General features: G+C 47.4%; 1 protein-coding gene and 1 pseudogene across 1 annotated transcript; both read right to left on the reverse strand.

Annotated features, from left to right (window-relative positions):
• Positions 1 to 1191: 1191 nt before the first annotated feature.
• On the reverse strand, positions 1192 to 3622 carry LOC148143952 (uncharacterized; annotated as a pseudogene).
• A 3982-nt stretch (positions 3623 to 7604) lies between these two features.
• On the reverse strand, positions 7605 to 8686 carry LOC148143953 (uncharacterized). Its single transcript, XM_087974522.1, has one exon. The coding sequence runs from the start codon at positions 8661 to 8663 to the stop codon at positions 7848 to 7850; it is 816 nt and encodes a 271-aa protein (XP_087830648.1). The 5' UTR covers positions 8664 to 8686; the 3' UTR covers positions 7605 to 7847.
• Between the last annotated feature and the right edge of the window lie 13554 nt (positions 8687 to 22240).

Consider the following 22240-nt stretch of genomic DNA (forward strand, 5'->3'; position numbering starts at 1 on the left):
CTGATCCTGTCCACTGACCCAATGAGAAGGCTCTGTCTGGAGATGAATGACCATTACCCGGAATAAAAAGCTGGTTAAGTTTTCCCCTGATGTGTATGCAGCCTGGCTTCCAGCTCCAACTCTGAGCTGAAGGTCTTCCAGCATGTGTTTGCTCTCATCCAGAGCCTCCCACCTTCTGCAAAGCAAAAGATAAGTTCCACCCAGTACGCTCCAATGCATGTTGTATAACTGCTCAATTGTTTTTAGTGGCCAAGCAGAGGCTGATAGCCAAGTTCGGAACCCATGAGGATGGTCTCAACAGGGACCTTGGGTCACTCCACTACATTATACACTCACATGCTCTCTTACATACACATGGTCTCTCAGACACACACATACAAACACACCCCACACACGCCTTCTCAGAGGCTTATACTCCATCACACAAACGTTACCAAGCATGCACACTTGCAAACACATACACATGGGTCTATGTGGTGAATTTGCATTTGCAGATACATTCGATGTGCGCTTTGAGCAGAAATCGGCAGGTAGTCAATCCATGTATTATTTTATAAATTCCTACTTTGATAATAGAACCATTCTGATTCAAGATTTGGATACAGACACACTCAAACTTCACACCTTTCATACATTGTGAGAGCTGAGATGTCACCTATTTTTATAAAACCTTAAGTCATCTCGAGACTGACTTAAAAAAATATTCTGGGATTTCTACATTAATGAAGCAAAACCTGCAACCCATTCTAAAAGATGAAAGACTTAACAGCAATCCAGGTTTTTTTCAATATATCATTTCTGTTGCATGACACTGTGATCTTTTGCTTTAAATTCTGTGTCTTATGATCCTGCTCCACAGCTACCTGATGAGGGAGCAGTGCTCTGAAAGCTAATGCATCCAAATAAACCTGTTGGACTATAACCTGGTGCTTTTTAACTTTACCCACCCCAGTTCAACACCGGCCCCTCCACATCGTTTCTAGTGAACTCGGCCCACACCCTTTACTGCTGCCAGTAAACTTTACAATGCTGATGAAATGGTGAGGTACCTGCACTCCTGAAAAATTTACAATTTCTAACGATAGTAGCTACTCATTCACTACTCCATCTGATACACGACATTGGAAACTTAGTGCAGGAGGCTGAAAGAAATGAGCAGCTTTAAAACAAAAACCATTTGGAGCTCAAAGCTTTCAATGAGAGCCTGAACCCGACGTTAAGTTCAGGTAAACTTTACTGTGACCAACTTTGTTACAGCTTCAGATTCCCCCCAGCAAAAAGGCATAGAAAAAGTAGTTCTTTTTAAAAAACAGCTCAAGGTCAAAGCGCACACACTCTCCACACCCAACACCACCACCAACCCGTTGCTCCTTCAATCCTCCTGCAATGGCGCGTGAACTCGCTGGTGGCTCCGCAGGTTGAAGAAGCGTGTGAAACCCTTCCCACACTGAGAGCAGGTGAAGGGCTTCTCGCCCGTGTGGACCCGCTGGTGGTTCAGCAGGTTGGAGGAATTGCTAAAAGCCTTCCCGCACACGGTGCAGGGGAACGGCCTCTCCCCCGTGTGGACCCGCTGATGGGTCAGCAGGTGGGAGGAACTGTTGAAGGCCTTCCCGCACTCTGGACAGCTGAAGGGTCTCTCCCCTGTGTGGACACGCCGGTGGGTCAGTAGGTTGGAGGAATTGCTGAAGGCTTTCCCGCACTCTCAGCAGCTGAAAGGCCTTTCACCCGTGTGGACCCGTTGGTGGTTCAGCCTGTAGGAGGAACTGCTGAAGGCCTTCCCACACTCGGGGCAGCTGAAGGGCCTTTCCCCGGTGTGGACCCGCCGGTGGGCCAGCAAGGCAGAGGAATAGCTGAAGGCCTTCCCACACTCGGGACAGGAGAACGGCCTCTCCCCCGTGTGGACCCGCTGGTGCTTCAGCAGGTCAGAGGATTTGCTGAAGGCCTTCCCGCAGTTGGGACAGCTGAAGGGCCTTTCCCCTGTGTGGACCCGCCGGTGGGTCAGCAGGGCAGAGGAATCACCGAAGGCCTGTCCGCAGTCAGGGCAGGAGAATGGCCTCTCCCCTGTGTGGACCCGCTGGTGCTTCAGGAGGTCGGAGGAATTGCTGAAGGCCTTCCTACACTCGGAGCAGCTGAAGGGCCTCTCCCCCGCCTGGACCCGCTTGTGGGTCAGCAGGGTGGTGGAACTGCTGAATGCCTTGCCGCACTCAGGGCAGCTGAATGGCCTCTCCCCTCTGTGGATCTGGTGGTGCTTTAGCAGGTCAGAGGATTTGCTGAAGGCCTTCCTACAGACTGGGCAGGAGAATGGCCTTTCCCCGGTGTGGCTGCGCTGAGAAGTCTCTGGGGCAGAGACCCACAGTTACCACACTTCCATGGTTTCTCCACAGGGCGGGATTCCTCCAGTTTCTCCATGGCTGAAGCTTCAGCTGTACGCAAACACTTGTACAGCCCCTCCCCACTGTGAATTCCTGTTTTCACGCCGTATAGCTGTTACACGCTCCACGCTCAGTGCGCTGCAACAGTAGGGTCTCTCATCTAGTCCCATTGATGCTGAAAAAGTACTCAAACAAGAACCAAAAAGTTTGTTTCCTTCTCACAGAATCATAGTTGAAAATTGTTGCGGTCCTGATGAATTGGGTGACTGTCAGACATTGATGTCAAAGTGAGGACTGCAGTCGCTGGAGAGTCAGAGACAAAAAGCGCAGCACTGGAAAAGCACAGCAGGTCAGGCAGCATCCGAGGTGCAGGAGAGTCAATGTTTCCGGCATAACGCTTATACCTGTTCATTTTGAAACTTCTGTCTTCAGATCTTCAAATACGCTGCAAAAAGAAAATGTAAGATTCATCACTGTCAGTGCAGGGTAGAAATTCAGAACAAGCAATTCTACTTTCTGCAGAATATTCTTTTCTTATTTCACAAAATTGAAAACACCATCCCACTCTCTCCCCCTCTGTTCTCACTCTGCTCTAATCAATTCTTACGGGGCAACCAACAAGGTGACTTTGTCACTGTATAAGTTCAAAATTAATATGAAAGAAGTCTTCGATAAGCTGTTGGCACTTAGAAGTTGACAAGGCACTGGGACTTGATGAAATATATCCAAGGATCTTGAAGAAAGGGACGACAGAAATTGTGGGAGCATTCGACATAATTCAACAGTCTTCCATGGAATTGGAGGAAGTGACTGGAAAACTGCAAACACTTTAGCCTTGTTTAAGAAAGGTTGTAAAGATATACTCAGCAATTAGAGGGCAGCCAGTTTAAATTTGGTGGAAAAGCAGAAATAGTTATTCTGGTCAAAATTTGTAGTCACATGGAGAAAGGTGGATTAAGAAGAGCCAGCGTGGGATTGCTGAAGGGGACATTGCATTTAATTAACTTGATGGTGTTTTTTGCAGAAGTTACAGGCTTGACGAGGATAACACCTCAGCTCTCCTCTTTGTTATCCATCCTGGCTGTCCTAGGGAGTCTGGTACACCTACAGCCTTGACGTAATGCTGAATTTGAGGGGATTAAAGCACGAAAGTGTGACTTCAAATTACTTGGCTTCACGGGTTTTGCTATCATATCTCTCCCATAAACGCTGACAGAACAGGCTGTGTGCAGGAGTCTGCTGGGCACCATCTTCATTAATCAAAAGAGAAAGAGCTATTGATTCAGCACCTCAGTAAATCTTGAGGCAGTCTTAGCTCCTATGCACATGTTGGGATACATGTAAGGAGATGTTTATATTTTGCTTCTGTACTTAGAATTCAGAAATTGAAGCCAGTGTACATTTTAAAAATATTTAAGATTAGAAGTACAGAGGAGATCAATATTATACAACAATCCAACAACCCCGTCCCAAGACAACAGGCGCCTGACCCTCACAAAGCTGGCGGCCGGTTGCCCGGGCAACCCGAGAGCTTCTTCGCCGGTGAAGTAAACACTGAGCCTGTGGGGCTTCTATTGGAGGCCTGAGGCCTCCCCCTAGGAGTTTATAAACTCCCCAGTCTCCCTCCTCCCGCGGTTCCCAATCCTACCCTGTCTCACTGTCTCCTCTCCCCGGGGGCAGGAGCCAGGTCTTGGCGCTCGGGCCTGGCGACCTCCCCGGGATGTTCCTGAAACCTGGTCCTGTTCTGAAGGAGAATCCCCGGACCCAAAACACCTCCTCACATTCCTCCCGACACGAGCTGCCGGACCTGCTCAGCTTTTTCCAGCGGCTCCTGTTCTTGTTCCTTCAGCCGCCGGCGCCATTCCTCTCCCACACTCAGTAACACTGTCTTTGTCCCATTGCACATGCGCCAACTCAGGGGGCGGGTCCCTCCTGGTGACGTCATCACCGCCGAAGTGGCGCGGTCGGAGGAGTCCTCCAAGAATTCGGTGACAATGGGGGCGGGGCGATCGCTTTCCCCGCCCCCAGCCACTTGCAAGGTGAGTTTCTTTTAAGTTTGAACGTATTTTCTTTCAATTTTCAGAAATGTTATTCCAGACCTCTGGAAGGCTGAAGCATTGAGAAACTTTCAGACATAAACAAACGGATATGAATAAATTTCATAAAAATAGGTAAGGTAAATTGCGAAATAAACCCAGCACAAAATATCAAAAAGAATAGCAAGAGCTTGTATTGGAATGCTGAAGGGAACAGAATCGCTGAAGTAAATGTTGGTCCCTTGGAAGGTGAAACCGCTGAGTTAATGGGGGAACACTGAAATAGCAAAGCTGCTAAATCAAAACTTTCCTCAGCTTTCACATTGGAGGACAGCAATACTATCCCTATTGGAACAGGCAAGTCAGAGGCTGTAGAAAGGGTAGAACTTAAACAATCAACGTCGATAGGTACACTATCGGGATTGAGGGCGGACAGGTCCCCTGGGCCTAATGGCCCACATTCTAATGTACTAAAGGCAGTGGATACGTTAGTTACAATATTCCAAAATTCCTTGGACACAAGAAAGATTTATTGAGTTTATTTAAGACTGAGATAGGTAGATTCTTGATTGTCAAGGTGATCAAAGGTTACGAAGAGAAAGCGCCAGAAAGGAGTTGACTTCAGCCATGATTGGGTGACGGAGCAGACTTGCTGGGCTGAATGGCCTCTGATATCTTATGAATCCACTGGAGTGGAAAAATACTAATGTAACACCTGTATTCAAAAAGGGAGAGAAGCAATACGTGAGAAATTGCAGACCAGTTAGTTCAACAGCTGTTAATGGGAAGTTGTTAGAATCAATTATCAAGGAAGCAATATCAGGATGTTTGGAAAGTCAAAACTCTTTAGATAGCTCCTTTCAAACTACTACCGTTAAGAAGGTCAAGAGCAGCAGTTACATGGGAGACCATTACCTGCAAGTTCTGTTCAAAGACACTCACTATTGGAGCAGCACACTCATCTCAACAGACAGAGATTACAAAGATAAAGATGGGAGAAACCATTGGAGAGATTTGAAGACTAAAATGAGAATTTTAAAATTTGGTTGTTGCTTGAATGGGCAGCAGCACAGGTCAGTGGACACATGAGCCACAGAGGAATGAGAATTGTTGTCATGATACAAGAGCAAAGTCTTAGATGATTTCAAGTTTACAGAAGGGCAAATGCGTAAAATTATTGATTGCAGCAGTGAAGTAGTCAAGCCTGGAGGTAAGGAAGGGACCAAAGATGATTCCGGCAGCAGCAGCTACTTTGGGAATGGGACAGGCTTGAATGAGATGACAGAGGCGGATACAGGAGGCTTTGTGCTGGCACAGGTCAGAACATCCTCTCAGAATCCAATGCAGCAAGTTATGAACAGCCTGGCTGAATCTGAGAGTTATAAGGGAGAGAATGGAGGCTGAGGAATGAAGATGGATGCAAAAACTGGAAACCAGTGGCTTCATTCTTCCCAGTGTTTAATTGGAGTGGATCCATCAATATGAAGAATTTCAGTAACCAGATTGGACCATGAAACTGGTGAGTTTTGAGAAGGTTTGTAGCTCAGGGTGAGGTTCTGGATGTAGGTTTGCTCGCTGAGCTGAAAGGTTCATTTTCCATCACTATACTAGGTAACATCTGCAGTGAGCCTCCAGATGAAGCACCAGTGGTGTAGCCCACTTTCTATTTAGATGTTTGGGTTGGTGATGTCATTTCCTGTGGTGGCATCATTTCGTATGGCAATGTCATTTCCTGTTCTTTTTCGGGGGGGGGGGTGTAAATGGGATCCAAGTCAATGTATTTGTTGATAGAATTCTGGTTGGAATGCTATGCTTCTAGGAATTCTCATGCGTGTCTCTGTTTGGCTTGTCCTGGGGTGGATGTGTTGTGCCAGTCGAAGTGGTGTCCTTCCTCATGCATCTGTAAGGATACTAGGGATAGTGGGTGATGTCTTTTTGTGGCTAGTTGATGTTCATATATCCTAGTGGCTAGTTTTCTGCCTGTTTGTCCAATGTAGGGAACACCACATCCATCCTCGGATAAGGGTCTGTTTCTGTGTTGTCTGACTTTAACTCTTCTTTTACTGGTCATCACAACCATTTTCTTGCCTTCCCCAATACCCATCCAATTCATTGTTGTTTAAAATATCAGATGAACTCAGCCTTGAATGTATTCAGTGACCCCATACCTGCAGGAAGACATCCCCACTTCTGAACTCAGTTCCTCTTGCTAATATACCACTTGCCTTGCGCATTGCTTGCTGCACCTGTCTGACAACTGGCATTGATTGGTGTGGAAGAACATGTTGCTGGAAAAGCACAGCAGGTCAGGCAGCATCCAAGAAGCAGGAGAATCAGCCCAAAACGTCGATTCTCCTGCTCCTCTGATGCTGCCTGAACAGCTGTGCTTTTCCAGCAACAGTCTCAACTCTGATCTCCAGCATCTGCAGACCTCAATTTCTCCTGGTGTGAAAAAACGCTGAGACCTCTTTGTCCATCCACACAACATTCCTGATGAAGGGCTTGTGCCTGAAACATCAACTCTCCTGCTCCTCGGATGCTGTCTGACCTGCTGTGCTTCCAGTGCCACATTTTTTGACTCTGATCTCCAGCTTCTGCCATCCCAATATATGATCATTTAAACAATGTTTTGTGCTGTTTTCTTTTTCCACAACACCGGCTATAATTTCACACTGAGGTAATACATTTGCCATGTGTTTGCCAATTGAGACACAGACTTGGACCAACTTTTCCAGTCTGTCCCCTCCCTGGATTCCCTCCCTTTGCTTTTAGTTGCTTCAAGTCACAAATTGAACCCCAGCATGAAAAAAAAGAGAGTAGAAGAGGGGGAGAGAAGAGAGATCGCTGTGCTCACAGATGTTGGACAGAGGAAGTTCCAGTCTGTGGTGAATCTCAATCTTCATTCATCGAGAGAAGCAGCAGCAGCTTGAGAAGCTAATGGTCCACCTTCAGACAATAGAGAGGCTGTCTTTAACAAGAACACTAGACTCCTACCGGTCCTCCAGTACTCCTCATTGGTCCATCAAAACAACATAGCACCGTTTTTGCGGACAGCTACAAGCATGCGCGGTGTTTTTGCTGACACTGAGGAGCATGCGTAGTAGACTCTGTGGAGATGGAGTTACTGACAGTTTCTAACTATCCAAAGGCCAATGGGAGAAAAAAAAGATAGAGCCACACTGCTGTTGGTCTGGAGTCAGTCATGCGTAAGCCAGACCAGGGAAACAATGCAGCTGGGACGGCTGAGTGAATCCTTTCCCCTAACAACAGTTTCCTTCCCTAAAAAGGACATGAGTCAGTCAGATGGGGGTTTTCTTTGCCCCGAAAAATGGTTTCATCGTTAAATACTGAACTCCAGGTTTCTGACCGAATTCCAATTCCGTCATCTCCCGCGGCAGGATTCGCCGGAACTGGGTTGTTAGTCCAGTTGATAATGGCACTAGGCTGTCATTCCTTCAACCCCCTGTGATGGCAAATGAACTCGCTGGTGCCTCCGCAGGAGGGAGGAGCAGGTGAAGGCCTTCCCGCACTCGAGGCAACTGAAGGGCCTCTCCCCTGTGTGGACCCGCCGGTGGGTCTGGAGATTGGAGGAATCGCTAAAGCCCTTCCCGCAGTCGGGGCACCCGAAAGGCCACTCCCCCGTGTGGACCAGCTGATGTCTCAGCAGGGCAGAGGAATCACTGAAAGCTTTCCAGCACTCGGGGCAGCTGAACGGCCTCTCCCCGGTGTGGAGCAGCTGGTGCTTCCACAAGGTGCCCACTTGACTGAATCCCTTCCCACACTCGGGACAGCTGAAGGGCCTTTCCCGCGTGTGGACACGCCGGTGGGTCAGAAGGTGGGAGGAATTGCTGAAGACCTTCCCGCATTCGGGGCAGGGGAATGGCCTCTCTCCTGTGTGGACCCGCTGGTGGGTCAGCAGGATGGAGGCCCGGGTAAAGCCCTTCCCACACTCGGGACACCTGAAGGGCCTCTCCCCTGTGTGGCGCCGCTGGTGCCTCAGCATGGAGGCGGCCTGGGTAAAGCCCTTCCAGCACTCAGGGCAGGAGAATGGCCTCTCCCCCGTGCGGACCAGCTGGTGCCTCAGCAGGGTGGAGGCCTGGGTAAAACTCTTCCTGCACTCGGTGCAGGAGAATGGCCTTTCCCTGGTGTGACTGCGCTGATGAATCTCCAGGGCAGACGGGACACGGAAGCCTTTTCCACAGTCGCCACACTTCCACGGTTTCTCCACAGGGTGAGATTCCTCAGGATTCTCCATGGCCAAAGCTTCAGCTGCACACAAACACGTGTATAGCCTTTCCCCACCGTGAATTCCTCGTTCCAGGCCGTATCACTCTTCCAGGCTCCACATTCAGTGCGGTTCAACAGTGGGTCTCTCATCCAGTCCCACTGATGCTGAAAATGTACTGAAACAGGAACCAAAAAGCTTTGCTCCTTCTCACAGAATCTAAGTTGAAAATTGCTGAGGTCCTAATGGATTGAGTGACTGTCAGATATTGATGTCAAAGCGAGGATTGCAGATGCCGTACAGTGAGTCGAGAAGTGTGCTGGAAAAGCACATCAGGTCAGGCAGCACCTGAGGAGCAGGAGAGTTGATGTTTTGGGCATAAGCCCTTCATCTGTTGATTTGAAACTTCGATCTTCAAATACTCTGTAAAAAGAGATTACAAATATCATCACTGTCAGTCCAGAATAGAAACTCAGAACAAGCAATTCTACTTTCTGCAGAATTTTCCACAAAATTGAAAGCACCATCCCACTCTCTCTCTCTGTTCTCACTCCCTTTTAACTAATTCTCCTGAAGGTACTGATTCAGGATCTTACTGGGGCAGAAAAGCAAAAATATCAAGACTGACATCTCTCTGAAGTTTGGATAACTCCACCTGAAAGTTAATATCTTCCACGACATTGGGATGCTGCTGCTGAGAGCGAACAGGTCTAATTTTGGGAAGCAAACAAAAATGTTAATTCAGGGTGAACCTGCCATGCAGCTTCTTGAGGAACAACCAGATACAAAATGGTTAACGCCCCCAGGAAGAGGGGAACAAAATGAGACATCAAGGCGTTAACACTGACACCAGAGAGAAACTGAACATACAGATGTGGCAAACATTAATGGAAAGCCAGAGTCATAGAGATATACAGCACAGAAAATGATCCTTCAGCCAAAGTCTTCCAGATATCCTAAATTAATCTAGTTGCATTTGCCAGCACTTGGCCCATATGCTTCTTAACCCTTTCTATTCATACACCAATCCAAATGTCTTTTACATACTGTAATTGTACCAACCTCCATCACTTCCTCTTCTGATGCTTTTAAATGTCCACCCCACCCACCCTCACCCTAAACCTTGTTACTACCTCGTCCTGGACTCCCCTATCCCAGGTAAAAGACCTTGTCTATTTACCCGATCCACACCACTGATGATTTTATACAAGTCTATAAGGTCACCCCTCAGACACTGCCGCGCTAGGGAAAACAACCTATAGTTCCATCTTCACTCACACGGGTAATTAAGATTCATAGCGGAGTTTGTTCACTCCAGTTGCTAAAGTGAACAAATGTCCCTCCCTTCTCTCTCTCGCCCCCAGGATGAAGAGTTGCCCAGACGGAAAGAGTTTCACTCTGAAACTGACAGGGCCACTTCCGCGTTGTGACATCAATAATGATTCACAAGGGCGGACCGAGGCCAACACCCAGCCCCCGCACTGCGCCGGCTCCGGACTCCGGCGTGCGATTGACCCGCATTACGCCTGCTCCAGATGGCCGGCGTCCCACTGACCTGCATTACACGTGCTCCGGAGGGCCTGGATCCGGCTGGCCCTCGCTGCGCCCGCTCCGGACGGAAAGCGTCCGGCTGACCCTTACTGCGCCTGCTCGGATTGGACGGCGTCCGGCTGACCCTCACTGCTCCTGCTCCGGACGGACGGCGTCCGGCTGACCCTCACTGCTCCTGCTCCGGACGGACGGCGTCCGGCTGGCCCTCACTGCGCCTGCTGCGGATGGCCGGCGTCCAGCTGACCCTCACTGCGCCTGCTGCGGTCGGTGTCAGACTGACCCGCATTACGTCCGCTCCGGACGGCCGGCGCTGCCCTGCACAGTTGGGAAAATCCCTTCCCTTCAACAAATCCCCATAGTGTGGAAGCAGGCAATTCGGCCCAACGAGTCCACACCGACCCTCCAAAGGGTAACCCACCCACACCCATTCCTCTACATTCACCCCCTGACTAATCCACCCGAGCCTGCACAACCCTGGCACTATGGGTAATTTAGCATTGTCCAGGTAAAGGTGGATTGGCAAAGTTAAAAATCACACAACGCCAGGTTATCATCCAACAGGTTTATTTGAAAGGAGTAGCATTTCGAGCGCTACTCCTTCAGGTGGTTGTGGAGAATAAGATCATAACGCATAGAATTTATGAAAAAACATGACAGTGCCCTGCCACTGAAATGATCTATTGAACAAACCTGGATTGTGTAATCTTTCATCTTTTAGAATGTGTTGCAGGTATCACAAATATGTAAATCCCGTAAATCCCACAATTTCCTGCAAGGCACCTTCGAGATAACTATGGTTTTATAACAAAAGATGACATCTTTCAGTCTGGGGGGATGGGGGGTTGGGGGGGGGGATGGGGGGTTGGGGGGGGATGGGGGGTTGGGGGGGGATGGGGGGTTGGGGGGGAGGAGAGTGGGGTTTGGGGGGGAGGAGAGTGGGGGGTTGGGGAGGGAGGGGGGAATGGCAGAACTAGAGGGCATATGTTTAGGGTGAGAGGGGAAAGATATAAAAGAGACCTAAGGGGCAACCTTTTCACAAAGAGGGTGGTACATGTACGGAATGAGCTGCAAGAGGAAGAGGTGGAGGCTAGTACAATTGCAACATTTGAAAGGGATCTGGATGGAATATATGAATAGCAAGGGTTTGGAGGGATATGGGGTGGGTGTGAGAAGGTAGGACTAGATGGGTTGGGATATCTAGTCGGCATGGACAAGTTGGATCGCAGGATCTATTTCTGTGCTGTACATCTCTACGACTATTTCAGCTCAGACAATGCATGAAAGGTGTGAGATCAGAGTCTGTCTGTATCCTAACCTTGAGTCAGGCTGGTTCTATTTTCAAAAGTTGAATTTACATAATACTACATGTATTGACTGCCTGGAGATTGTTCATTTTAGGAGCAAAATAGAATGTATCGGCAAATATAATGCTGCAAATATAAATTCACTGCAATGGACTTGTGTGTATACACACACACGCATGAGAGAAATAAAAAGTCTATTTCTGTGCTGCATATCACACAGACATTGAGATAACATGCTTTATTTCTGTGGTTGTAAATGTTGTTGTAAATTATAGCTGGGGACTAATAGTTAGATGTAAGGGACAGAATTCCTCAAAATAGGGCACTATAAGAATCCTGGGAGAACCCTATTCTAGTTTACTTACTAGTGAACAAACATTAAGCACGAGGATCTATTTATTTTTAATTTTGATTCGTTTTTCTTGTTTGATTCCCTGCTATGACAACACTGTATCTGAATGGTTGACAGGCTGAGAGATGGTGGGTTGGGTCTCAATTGACCCAATGTTTTATTGTTCCAAATGGTGTAAAAATGGGTGTCAAAGCTTCAGCAGAAATCCAGCAGAGCTGACAGGCCAACATCTTACTCTAAGCGAACAGGGAGATCAACAGAGGAGAGAGAAATCAGGACCTGAAATCTGAGCTGACACCAGACTACCCTGTGATCAATGCTTTGATTAGCAGTGCCAACCCTCTACCTTGACCTCGCTTCCCATTTGACTACCCCCTCAATATTCAGGATCCAATCCTTGTCATCCTGAAGCTGGGTTAGCCATGGGAAATGCAGGGTTATAGTTCCATAGTAATAAAAGCAGGAGTAGGCCATTTGTCCTGTCAGGCCTACTCTGCCATTCATTAAGATCATCGCAGCTCCTCCTCCCTGCATTGTCAAAGCTACCCTTAATTCACCAACCATGCAAAAACCCATCCAACTGTGTCTTCAATATACTGAAGTGGCCTTTACTGCTTCATTGGGCAGAGAATTCCATAGATTCTCTCCTAATGGGTGTTTGAAAGCTACTCCCCCGAATCTTGAGGTCTAGTCTCACCCAACAGCAGAAATGACTGGATAGGGAAGGGCTGCATCCCCAAAGTGCAATGAATTCCCTCCTCCCCCCAAAATCCCGGACGGACTCACTCACTCAGTTGTTTGCTCATAAATGAAAGATTTCACTGTTACAACTTCTGCTCCCAGTCAGGGCAAAACATCTTTGACAGCTGCTCTGAAAGTCCAATCTTCACAACCACACTTATGAATCATTCTCCTCTCACCTCAAATATGCACCGTCTAGTTTTGGACTGCACCATCCCGGGGAAAAGATCTTGGGTATTCACCCTATCCATGCCCGTTACAACGTCAATGCCCTCAGTCTCTGATGCTCCAGGGAAAATATTCCTGGCCTATTCTCCCTCTCCCAGTAGTTTAAACCCTCCACGTCTGGCAACAACCTTGTAAATCTTTTCCAACCTCTTTCAAAGTTTCACAACATCTTTTCTATATCAAGGAGACTAGAATTGAATGCAGTGTTCCAAAAGTGGCCCAACCAATTTCGTGGACAGCGGCCACATGACCTCCCAACTCCCATACTCAATGCTCTGACCAAGAAAGGAAAGCATACTGAATGCCTTCTTTACTATCGTAGCTACCTGAGACTCCACTTTCAAGGAATTATGAACCTGCACTCCAAGGTCTTTGTTCAGCAACACTCCCCTTAACTGTGTCAGTTCTGCCTGGATTGCTTGACCAAAATACAACTCCTCACATTTGTCTAAATTAAACTCCATCTCCCACTCCTCGGCCCAATGACCCATCTGCTCAATTCCCATTTATAGCAAACTCTCTTATTCCCTAGAAGCTGAAAATCTTAATCCCACCTAATTCCTGCTGCATCTCATCCTGAAGGGTCTGGTTCATGCTGATACACAGGCCCACACTCTAATTGAAACATACAGAATACTGAATGGCATGGACAGACTGGATGTTGGGAAGATGTTTCCATTGGTAGGAGAGACAAGAACCTGAAGGCACAGCCTTTGAGTAAAGGGAAGGCCTTTTGGAACTGTGATAAGGAGAAACTCCTTCAACCAGAAAGTGGTGAATCTTTGGAATTCATTGCCACAGAAGGCTGTAAAGGACAGGTCATTGAGAATATTTAAGACGGAGGTAGACAGGTTCTTGAGTATCAAGGGGATCAAGGGTTACGGGGAGAAAGCAGGAGAATGGGCCTGAGAAACTTATCAGCTGCGATTGTGTGCTATCAGCAGACCTGATGGGCTGAATGGCCTAATCTCAGCTCCAATGTGTTATGGTCTCTTGCTGTCCTGGACACAGAGGGTGAGAATTGGGAGCAGGACTAGGACATTTGGTCTTTCGTGCCTGGACCAGTATTGCACAGATCATAACTGGATATGAATATACCTACATTTTGGTGGACAGGCTGGGACATTTTTCATTGGAGCATAGGAGGTTGAGAGGTGACCTTACTGAGGTTGATTAAATCATGACAGATCTAGCTAACGTGAATGGCAGATGTCCTTTCCCTTGGGTGGGGGTTTCAAGATTAGGGAGCAAATTTTGAAGGAGAGAGGAGAAAGATTTGAAAAACATGAGGGACATTATTTTTCATTTTACACAGAGTGGTTCGCGTGTGGAATGAATGTCCAGAGGAAGTGGTGCAGTTATAGCATTTAAAGGACATTTGGATAAGTATCTGAATAGGAAAGATTCAGAGGATATGGACCAAATACTGGTAGGTGGGACTAGTTTAGTTAGAGAACATAGTCAGCATGGACTAGTTGGACTGAAGGGGCTGTTTCTGTGCTGTCTGACACTGTAAATGTTCTATGCTGGTCTTGAAACCATTTTCTTAATATCCCCCATAAACATCCATTTCATTGTTGTTCAAAATATCAGATGAACTCAGCAGTGAATACGTTCAATGACCCCCCTAACAGAAGGAAGACATCCCCACTTCTGAACTCAATTCCTCTTGCTAATATACCACTTGCCTTGCTGATAGCTTGCTGCACCTGTCCGACAACTGGCAGTGACTGGTGCAGAAGGACACTGAGGTCCCATTGTACATCTACACATCATTGTTGATGAAGGGCTTGTGCCCAAAACATCAACTCTCATGCTGCCTGATTAGCTGTACTTTTAGGAGAAAGTGAGGACCGCAGATGCTGGAGATCAGAGCAGAAAATATGTTGGTGGAAAAGTGCAGCAAGTCAGGCAGCATCCAAGGAGCATGAGAATCGACGTTTCGGACATGAGCCCTTCTTCAGGAATGAGGAAAGTGTGGCAAGCAGGCTAAGATAAAAGGTGGGGAGGAGGGACTTGGGGGAAGGGCGTTGGAAATGCGATAGGTAGAAGGAGGTTAAGGTGAGGGTGATAGGCTGGAGTGGGGGTGGGGGCGGAGAGGTCAGGAAGAAGATTGCAGGTTAGGAAGGTGATGCTGGGTTTGAGGATTGGGACTGAGACAAGGTGGGGGGAGGGGAAATGAGGAAACTGGAGAAATCGGAGGTCATCCCTTGTGGTTGGAGGGTTCCTAGGCGGAAGATGAGGCGCTCTTCCTCCAGCTGTCATGTTGCCATGGTCTGGCGATGGAGGAGTCCAAGGACCTGCATGTCCTTGGTGGAGTGGGAGGGGGAGTTGAAGTGTTGAGCCACGGGGTGGTTGGGTTGGTTGGTCCGGGTGTCCTAGAGGTGTTCTCTGAAACGTTCTGCAAGTCGGCGGCCTGTCTCCCCAATGTAGAGGAGGCCACATCGGGTGCAGCGGATGCAGTAAATGATGTGTGTGGAGGTGCTGGTGAATTTGTGGTGGATATGGAAGGATCCCTTGGGGCCTTGGAGGGAACTAAGGGGGGGGAAGGTGTGGGCTGAAAATGTGTTGCTGGAAAAGCACAGCAGGTCAGGCAGCATCCAAGGAGCAGGAGAATCGTCGTTTCGGGCATGAGCTCTTCTTCAGGTATCTGAAGGTGTGGGCGCAAGTTTTGCATTTCTTGCGGTTGCAGGGGAAGGTGCCGGGAGTGGAGGTTGGGTTGGTGGGGGCTGTGGACCTGACGAGGGAGTCACGGAGGGAGTGGTCTTTTCGGAACGCTGATAGGGGAGGGGAGGGAAACATATTCCTGGTGATGGGGTCCGTTTGGAGGTGGCAGAAATGACGACGGATGATACGATGTATATGGAGGTTGGTGGGGTGGTAGGTGAGGACCAGTGGGGTTCTGGCCTGGTGGCGATTGGAGGGACGGGGCTCAAGGGCAGAGGTGCGGGAAGTGGAGGAGATGCGGTGGAGAGCATTGTCGATCATGTCTGGGGGGAAATTGCTGTCTTTGAAGAAGGAGGCCATCTGGGTTGTACGGTATTGGAACTGGTCCTCCTGGGAGCAGATGCAGTGGAAATGAAGAAATTGGGAATATGGATGCAACTCTGATCCTCAGCATCTGCAATCCTCACTTTCTCCACATCCCAATGTATCACATTTAAAAACGCACCACCTTTCTGTTTTTCTTGCCACGGCAAAGGCTATAGCTTCACATTGAGGTACTGCATTTGCCTTGTGTTTGCCAACTGAGACACAGACCTGGTCCAACATTTCCTTTCAGCTGCTGCAAATCAACACTATATGAACAGGGATATCGGCTGGGTGCTGGCAAGCGGGACTAGATTAGGTTGCAATATCTGGCCGACATGAACGAGTTGAACCGAAGGGTCTGTTTCCGTGCTGTCCATCTCTATGACTATAATTGAACACCAAAATGAAAACTAAATGGAAAAGGGGGTGAGAAAAGAAAGTGCTGTACTCACAGATGTTGGACAGAAGAAGCAAGTTACAGTCTGGGCTGAAGCTCAATCTTCACAGCAGCTACAGAAGCTTATGGTCCTCCTTCTGCATTCAGACAATAGGGGTGTTCTAACTGGCAGGAGGACCAATCTCCATCCGGTCCTCCAGGCTTTACCATTGGTCCATCAAAAGGAAGTCGCGTGCCGTTCTTCGGACTTCGAGGAGCATGCGTACTACTTTGCTGACACCGGTGAGCATGCGCCTTCCTCGCTGACACCTCGGAGCATGCGCAGTGTGCGCTTTGGTGACTACTGTTCCTGACAGATGTAAAGGATCTAAAGGCCAAAAGGAGAAAAAACGGCTGGAGCCACAATTTTATTTTTCCCTGTAGCTCGACGTTGTATTCTTTTTGCATTTTGTCTGGCTGCTCAACTTTTGTAAGCCTTTTCACCAGGGCAGATGAAGTTGTAAACTGGAGGGCATCGGTTTAAGATGAGGGGAGAAAGATTTAAAATGGTCCGAAGAGGCAACTTTTTCGCAGAGGGTGGTGTGTGTAATGAATGAACTGCCAGACGAAGTGGTGGAGGGTGGTGCATTTACAATGTTTAATAGGAATCTGGATGGGTATATTAATACTGAGCTGAAAATGTGTTGCTGGAAAAGCGCAGCAGGTCAGGCAGCATCCAGGGAACAGGAGAATCGACGTTTCTCCTGTTCCCTGGATGCTGCCTGACCTGCTGCGCTTTTCCAGCAACACATTTTCAGCTCTGATCTCCAGCATCTGCAGACCTCACTTTCTCCCCTGGGTATATTAATAGGAAGGGTTTAGAGGGATATGGTTAGGTTCAGATATGATTAGATTAGATTAGATTCCCTACAATGTGGAAACAGGCCCTTCAGCCCAACCAGTCCACACTAACCCTCCGAAGAGTAACCCACCCAGACCCATTTCCCTCTGACTAATGCACCTAACTCTATGAGCAATTAAACATGGACAATTCACCTGACCTGCACATTTTTGTACTGTGGGAGGAAACCGGAGCACTCTGAGGAAACACACGCAGACACGGAGAACATGCAAATTCCACACTGACAGTAACCCGAGGCTGGAATCGAACCTGGAACTTTGCTGCTGTGAAGCAGCAGTGCTAACTACTGAGCCACCGTGCCGTCATTCAAGTACATTTCTCCCCAGGGGGGAGGAGGGACAGTCAAGAGTCAACCATACTGCTGTAGGTCTGAAGTCACATGTAGGCCAGACTGGGTAAAGAATGCAGCTAGGACAACTGAGTGAATCCTTTCCCACAATGGCAATTTCTTTCCCTAAAAAGGTTATGAGTGAATCAGATATCTCCCCCCCCCGCCCCACCACCAATTCTGAACTCAAGATTTCTGACCGAATTCCAATTCCGCCATCTGTCGTGGCGGGATTTGAACCAATGAGTCCCCAGAACTGGGTTGATCGTCCAGTTGATAATGGCATTTAGCCATCACTCCTTCAATTCCCCCGAGATGGCACATGAACTCACTGGTGCCCCTGCAGGTGGGAGGAACTGGTGAAGCCCTTCTTGCACTGGCAGCAGGTGAATGGCCTCTCCTTGGTGTGGATTCGCTGGCGTGTCCACAGGGTTGCACATCTGACTGAATCCATTCCCACACTCCGGGCAGGTGAATGGTCTCTCCCCAGTATGGACCTGCTGGTGCGTTAGTAAGGTGGAAGAATCGACAAATTCTTCCTGCACACACAGCAGGTGAACAGTCTGTGGTGGTGTAGTTTTGATCCCCCAAACTGAGTAAATCATAAAAGTGCCTTTCACAGTCAGTGCCCTGAATCTTCCTCACTTGCGTATCTGTGTCTCAATGTTCTTCCTGCCACACCAGTATCCAAAATCTCTCATGCAGACAAAAACAAATTTCTTCTCGATTGGTATGGGTGCTGATATTCTAGTCCCAATGAATCAAGTGGCTATGTCAAAAGTTGATGTATCATTTGCTTTCAGATTTCTTTCCGTATGTCTTCCTGCAAAAAAAAACAAATTGCAAAATAAGTGATCATGGTCAGTACAGTTAAAGAAACATAACTTTGGTGGCAATTCTTGTAGATTGCCAGATGATCACATATTATCCAGGACACGAACCTGAAAACCCTCATGCAGCCAGATAGCCCTAAGTGTATATGGAGGACTTCCTAAAGGAGCCAATAGGAGCTACGGTGACAGGTACTGACATCCCATGCTCCAAACAGCTTGTCTGTCATTGGCCAGCTGCCTGGAGTCACACAAGACTATTGTTCAGGAATGTAATATTAAACAAATTTAGCTTAAATCTTTCATCTTTTCAAAAGTTACATTCTCAAGATAGCTTGAACAATAGGTGCCATCTCAGCTCAGATAATGCATTGAAAGTATGAGGTTAAAGTCTGTGTCCCAATATTTCTATGCTACCCATGCCCTTCATGATTTTATAATTCCCTATAAGGTCACCCCTCAGCCTCCAATGCTCCAGAGAAAACAGCCCCAGACTTTTCAGCCTCTCAATATAGCTCAAATCCTCCAACCTTGGTTACATCCTTGTAAATCTTTTCTGAATCCTTTCAAGTTTTACAACATTCTTCCAATAGGAAGGAGACCAGAATTGCATGCAATATTCAAAAAGTGGCCTAACCAACATCCTGTACAGCCGCAACACGACCTCCCAACTCCTATACTGAATGCTCTGACCAAAAAAGGAAGGCATACCAAACATGTTCTTCACTATCTTATCTACCTGTTTCAAAGGGAGACTCCCTCCCTCTGGGCAACATCTGGGAACAAAGCAATGTCTCCCTCTTTCCATTCCTTATCCTGGGGGGAGGGGGGGGGGGTTTGGATTCGCCCACACTGGGGAAACAGTATCAGTATTCACCCTATCCATAACACTCATGATTTTGTAACCTCTATAAAGGTCACCCCTCAACCTTTGATGCTTCAGAGAAAACCAGTCCTTGCCTATTCATCCTCTCTCTTTACCTCAAACGCTTCAACCCTGGCAACAGCCTTGTAAACTTTTTCTGAATCGTTTAAGTGTTAAATCCTTCCCAAAGCAGAGAGACTGGAGCTGAACATAGTATTCCAGAAATGGCCTCATCAATTTGGGATATCTGGTTGGTAAGGACGTGTTGGACTGAAAGATCTGTTTCTGTGCAGTGGAGTTTTATGGCTCTATGGTAGGGATATAACCCATGTCTACATTCCCCCCTCCATCCTGCCACTTGTTGTGTGGTTCAAACCGTGGATCTCAGTTGGTCATCAGACTCTGACAATGTCCAAATACCCTGAGGCATTTCTCATAAGCTACCAGGATTGTAGCCGCAGTAAGAAACTTTATTTTTCCTGATTTTAATTGTCCAACCTTCAGCACTGGAAGAGCTCTCTCTTTTACCCATGTAATCATCCTGACAGCCTCACTGGGAAGGGAGAAAGTGGAGCCAATCTTTACACGGGCAGATTTCGTCACAGACTCAGAGGCAAGGACTGCAGATACTAGAAAGTCAGTGTCAAAAAGTATGGCACTGGAATGTGATGAAGGGCTTATCCTCGAAACATCAACTCTCCTGCCCCTCGGATGCTGCCTGACCTGCTGTACTTCTTATAGTGCGACACTTTCCAACTCAGATTTCTCCAAAGAGTCAAACATTTCAGGTATATACCTCCTGATGTCACCGCATGTTCCAAATCGTTAAGAGCCTCTTAATAGATGCTCAACTGACCAATGAATGTGTGCTATCTTGAATACTAATACAAGTCACACCTACACAAAGAATTTAAAAACTCTCCACTTGGTGTGGCTGAAGAGGTGTCTCAGCAGATGGGACGACCGACTGAAGGCCTTCCCACACACAGAGCAGGTAAATGGCCTTTCTCCAGTGTGCACACACTGGTGCACCCGCAAGGTGGAGGAATCTGTGCTCCCTGCAGGTGGAGCAGGAGAAAGGCTTCTCGCTGGCGTGAATGTGCTGGTGAGTTAGCAGGGAAGTCGAATGGGTGAAGTCCTTCCCACAAACTGAGCAAATTAATGGCATCTCCCCGGTGTGAACCCACTGGTGAGTCACCAGGGTGGATAGGTGAACGAATGCCTTCCTACACACTGAGCAGGTGAATGGCCTCTCCCCGGTGTGACCACAATGATGGGAATCAAGCAGACAAAGGAATTTGAATTCTTTCCTGCAATCCTCGCATTTCCACGGTTTCTCCGTCACATGGAAATCCAGATCTCTCTCCAGGTTTGACAATCAGTTGAAAGACCACTCACACGGAATGTGTTCTGTCTCTTGCCACTGCAAATGGGATGTTGCTATTTCAGGCTGTGTATCCGCTTAGAGCTCTTCCCACAGTCAGTTCACTGGGACACTCTCACTCAGGTCTGTGTGACTCAGTCTCACTGATGATTGAAACGTTTCGAAGCAGTCAGGGCAGCAGAGAAATAATAAATCCTGAGAGATTCAAAGGCTGATGATGATTATCTCTATCAGATCTTGTTTTGATATTTCTGCCTGCAATTCCTTCCCTTTCTCATACCCTGTAAAAGGAGATTACAGGAAGCATCACCATCTGCACAGGATAGAAATTCAAAACAGACAATTCTGGTTCCTGTGGAACCCGAGGTCTGAATATCATGCATAGGTTGAAGCATTTTATCCATATCTGCCCTGTCAAGATCCCACAGGATGTTTACAAAACCTTCGACCAAAATAATCCATTTAGCCCATTGAATCTGCTCCACCATTTATTACCATAATGTCTAATATTATAATCCAAACATCCACATTCATACCTTATTATTGATTCCCTTGACTCAAATTCTGCCCACCATCTGCCTTGACTGTACTTAGTGATTGAACTTCAATAGCCCTGTCATTCATTACCCTCTGAGAGAAGATATCCACCTCATCTCCATCATAAATATGCAAACACTTAAGATTAGAGGCTATTCCTTCTGGTCTGAGACTCTTCCACAAATGATCACTACCTTTTTGGCAACTAACCTTTCAGGCCCACTAAGATTCTGATATTTATTCATTAAGATCTCCTCTCATTTTTCCAAACTCAAATGAATGCTTAACTAAGCTACTCAACCTTGCATCATTAGCAAACACATCAATTCCCAGGATTAATTTTGTGAACGTTCTCTCACCAGCTTCCAATGTTTCTGTCATCTCCTCTACTTCGAGGGACCAGAAGTACAAAACACGCAAGTTATGGCATAATAAAAGAATGATAAATAATAGACATTTTTCTAGCAGCAATTCAAAGTTGTGCAAAAAATTTTAGATAGAAAAAGAGTCAAATCATATAGTGTTAAGGAGTCTGATGGCTTGGGGGAAGAAATTGTTGCACAGTCTGGTCGTGAGAGACTGAATTGGGAGGTGGGTGGGGATTGGAGTTCCTCGCTGCCACATCATTTTGTGCCTCAAACTATGCATAAAAAGTTGTTCAACTCATCCAGCAGTGGGGAGGCACCACCAGCACAACCAGGCAATGCTGTTCGGTGGTTAGTGATGGCTTGGATGCCCTTCCACACGCTCAGTTTATCACTGCTGTCCTGAAAGTGGCTGTGTATTTTCTGTGTATGCACATTTTGACTCTTTGATGCCCGGGTCAGGTTGGCCCTCACTGTTGTTAGGCCCGCCTTATCATCTGCTATGAAGGTAGAATCACAGATCCTCAGCACTGCACACACCTTTGCAGTCATTCATGGCAAGAAGTGATGGTCTTGGACACAATGACACCGTCAATACACTTGCTAATGTAGGAAATCACCGACATCATGTACTCCTTTAAATTTATGGAATCGCTATCATTTGTCGTCTCCCTGAACACCCACCAGTCAGTGCGCTCAAAACTGTCTTGAAGAGCAGAAATGGCTCCACCTGGCCAGGTTTTCACCTGCTTCAGAACCAGTCTGATACGCCTGTATACTGGGATTAGCAT

The sequence above is a fragment of the Chiloscyllium plagiosum genome, unplaced genomic scaffold (assembly GCF_037043375.1).
Source record: "Chiloscyllium plagiosum isolate Xiang-an unplaced genomic scaffold, Cpla_swu_hap1 HiC_scaffold_27, whole genome shotgun sequence".
Taxonomy (NCBI): Eukaryota; Metazoa; Chordata; class Chondrichthyes; order Orectolobiformes; family Hemiscylliidae; genus Chiloscyllium; species Chiloscyllium plagiosum.

What these genes read in the sequence shown, in the direction of transcription:
- LOC148143953 (XM_087974522.1), bottom strand. Translation starts at nt 8,663, where the DNA reads ATGGAGAATCCTGAGGAATCTCACCCTGTGGAGAAACCGTGGAAGTGT.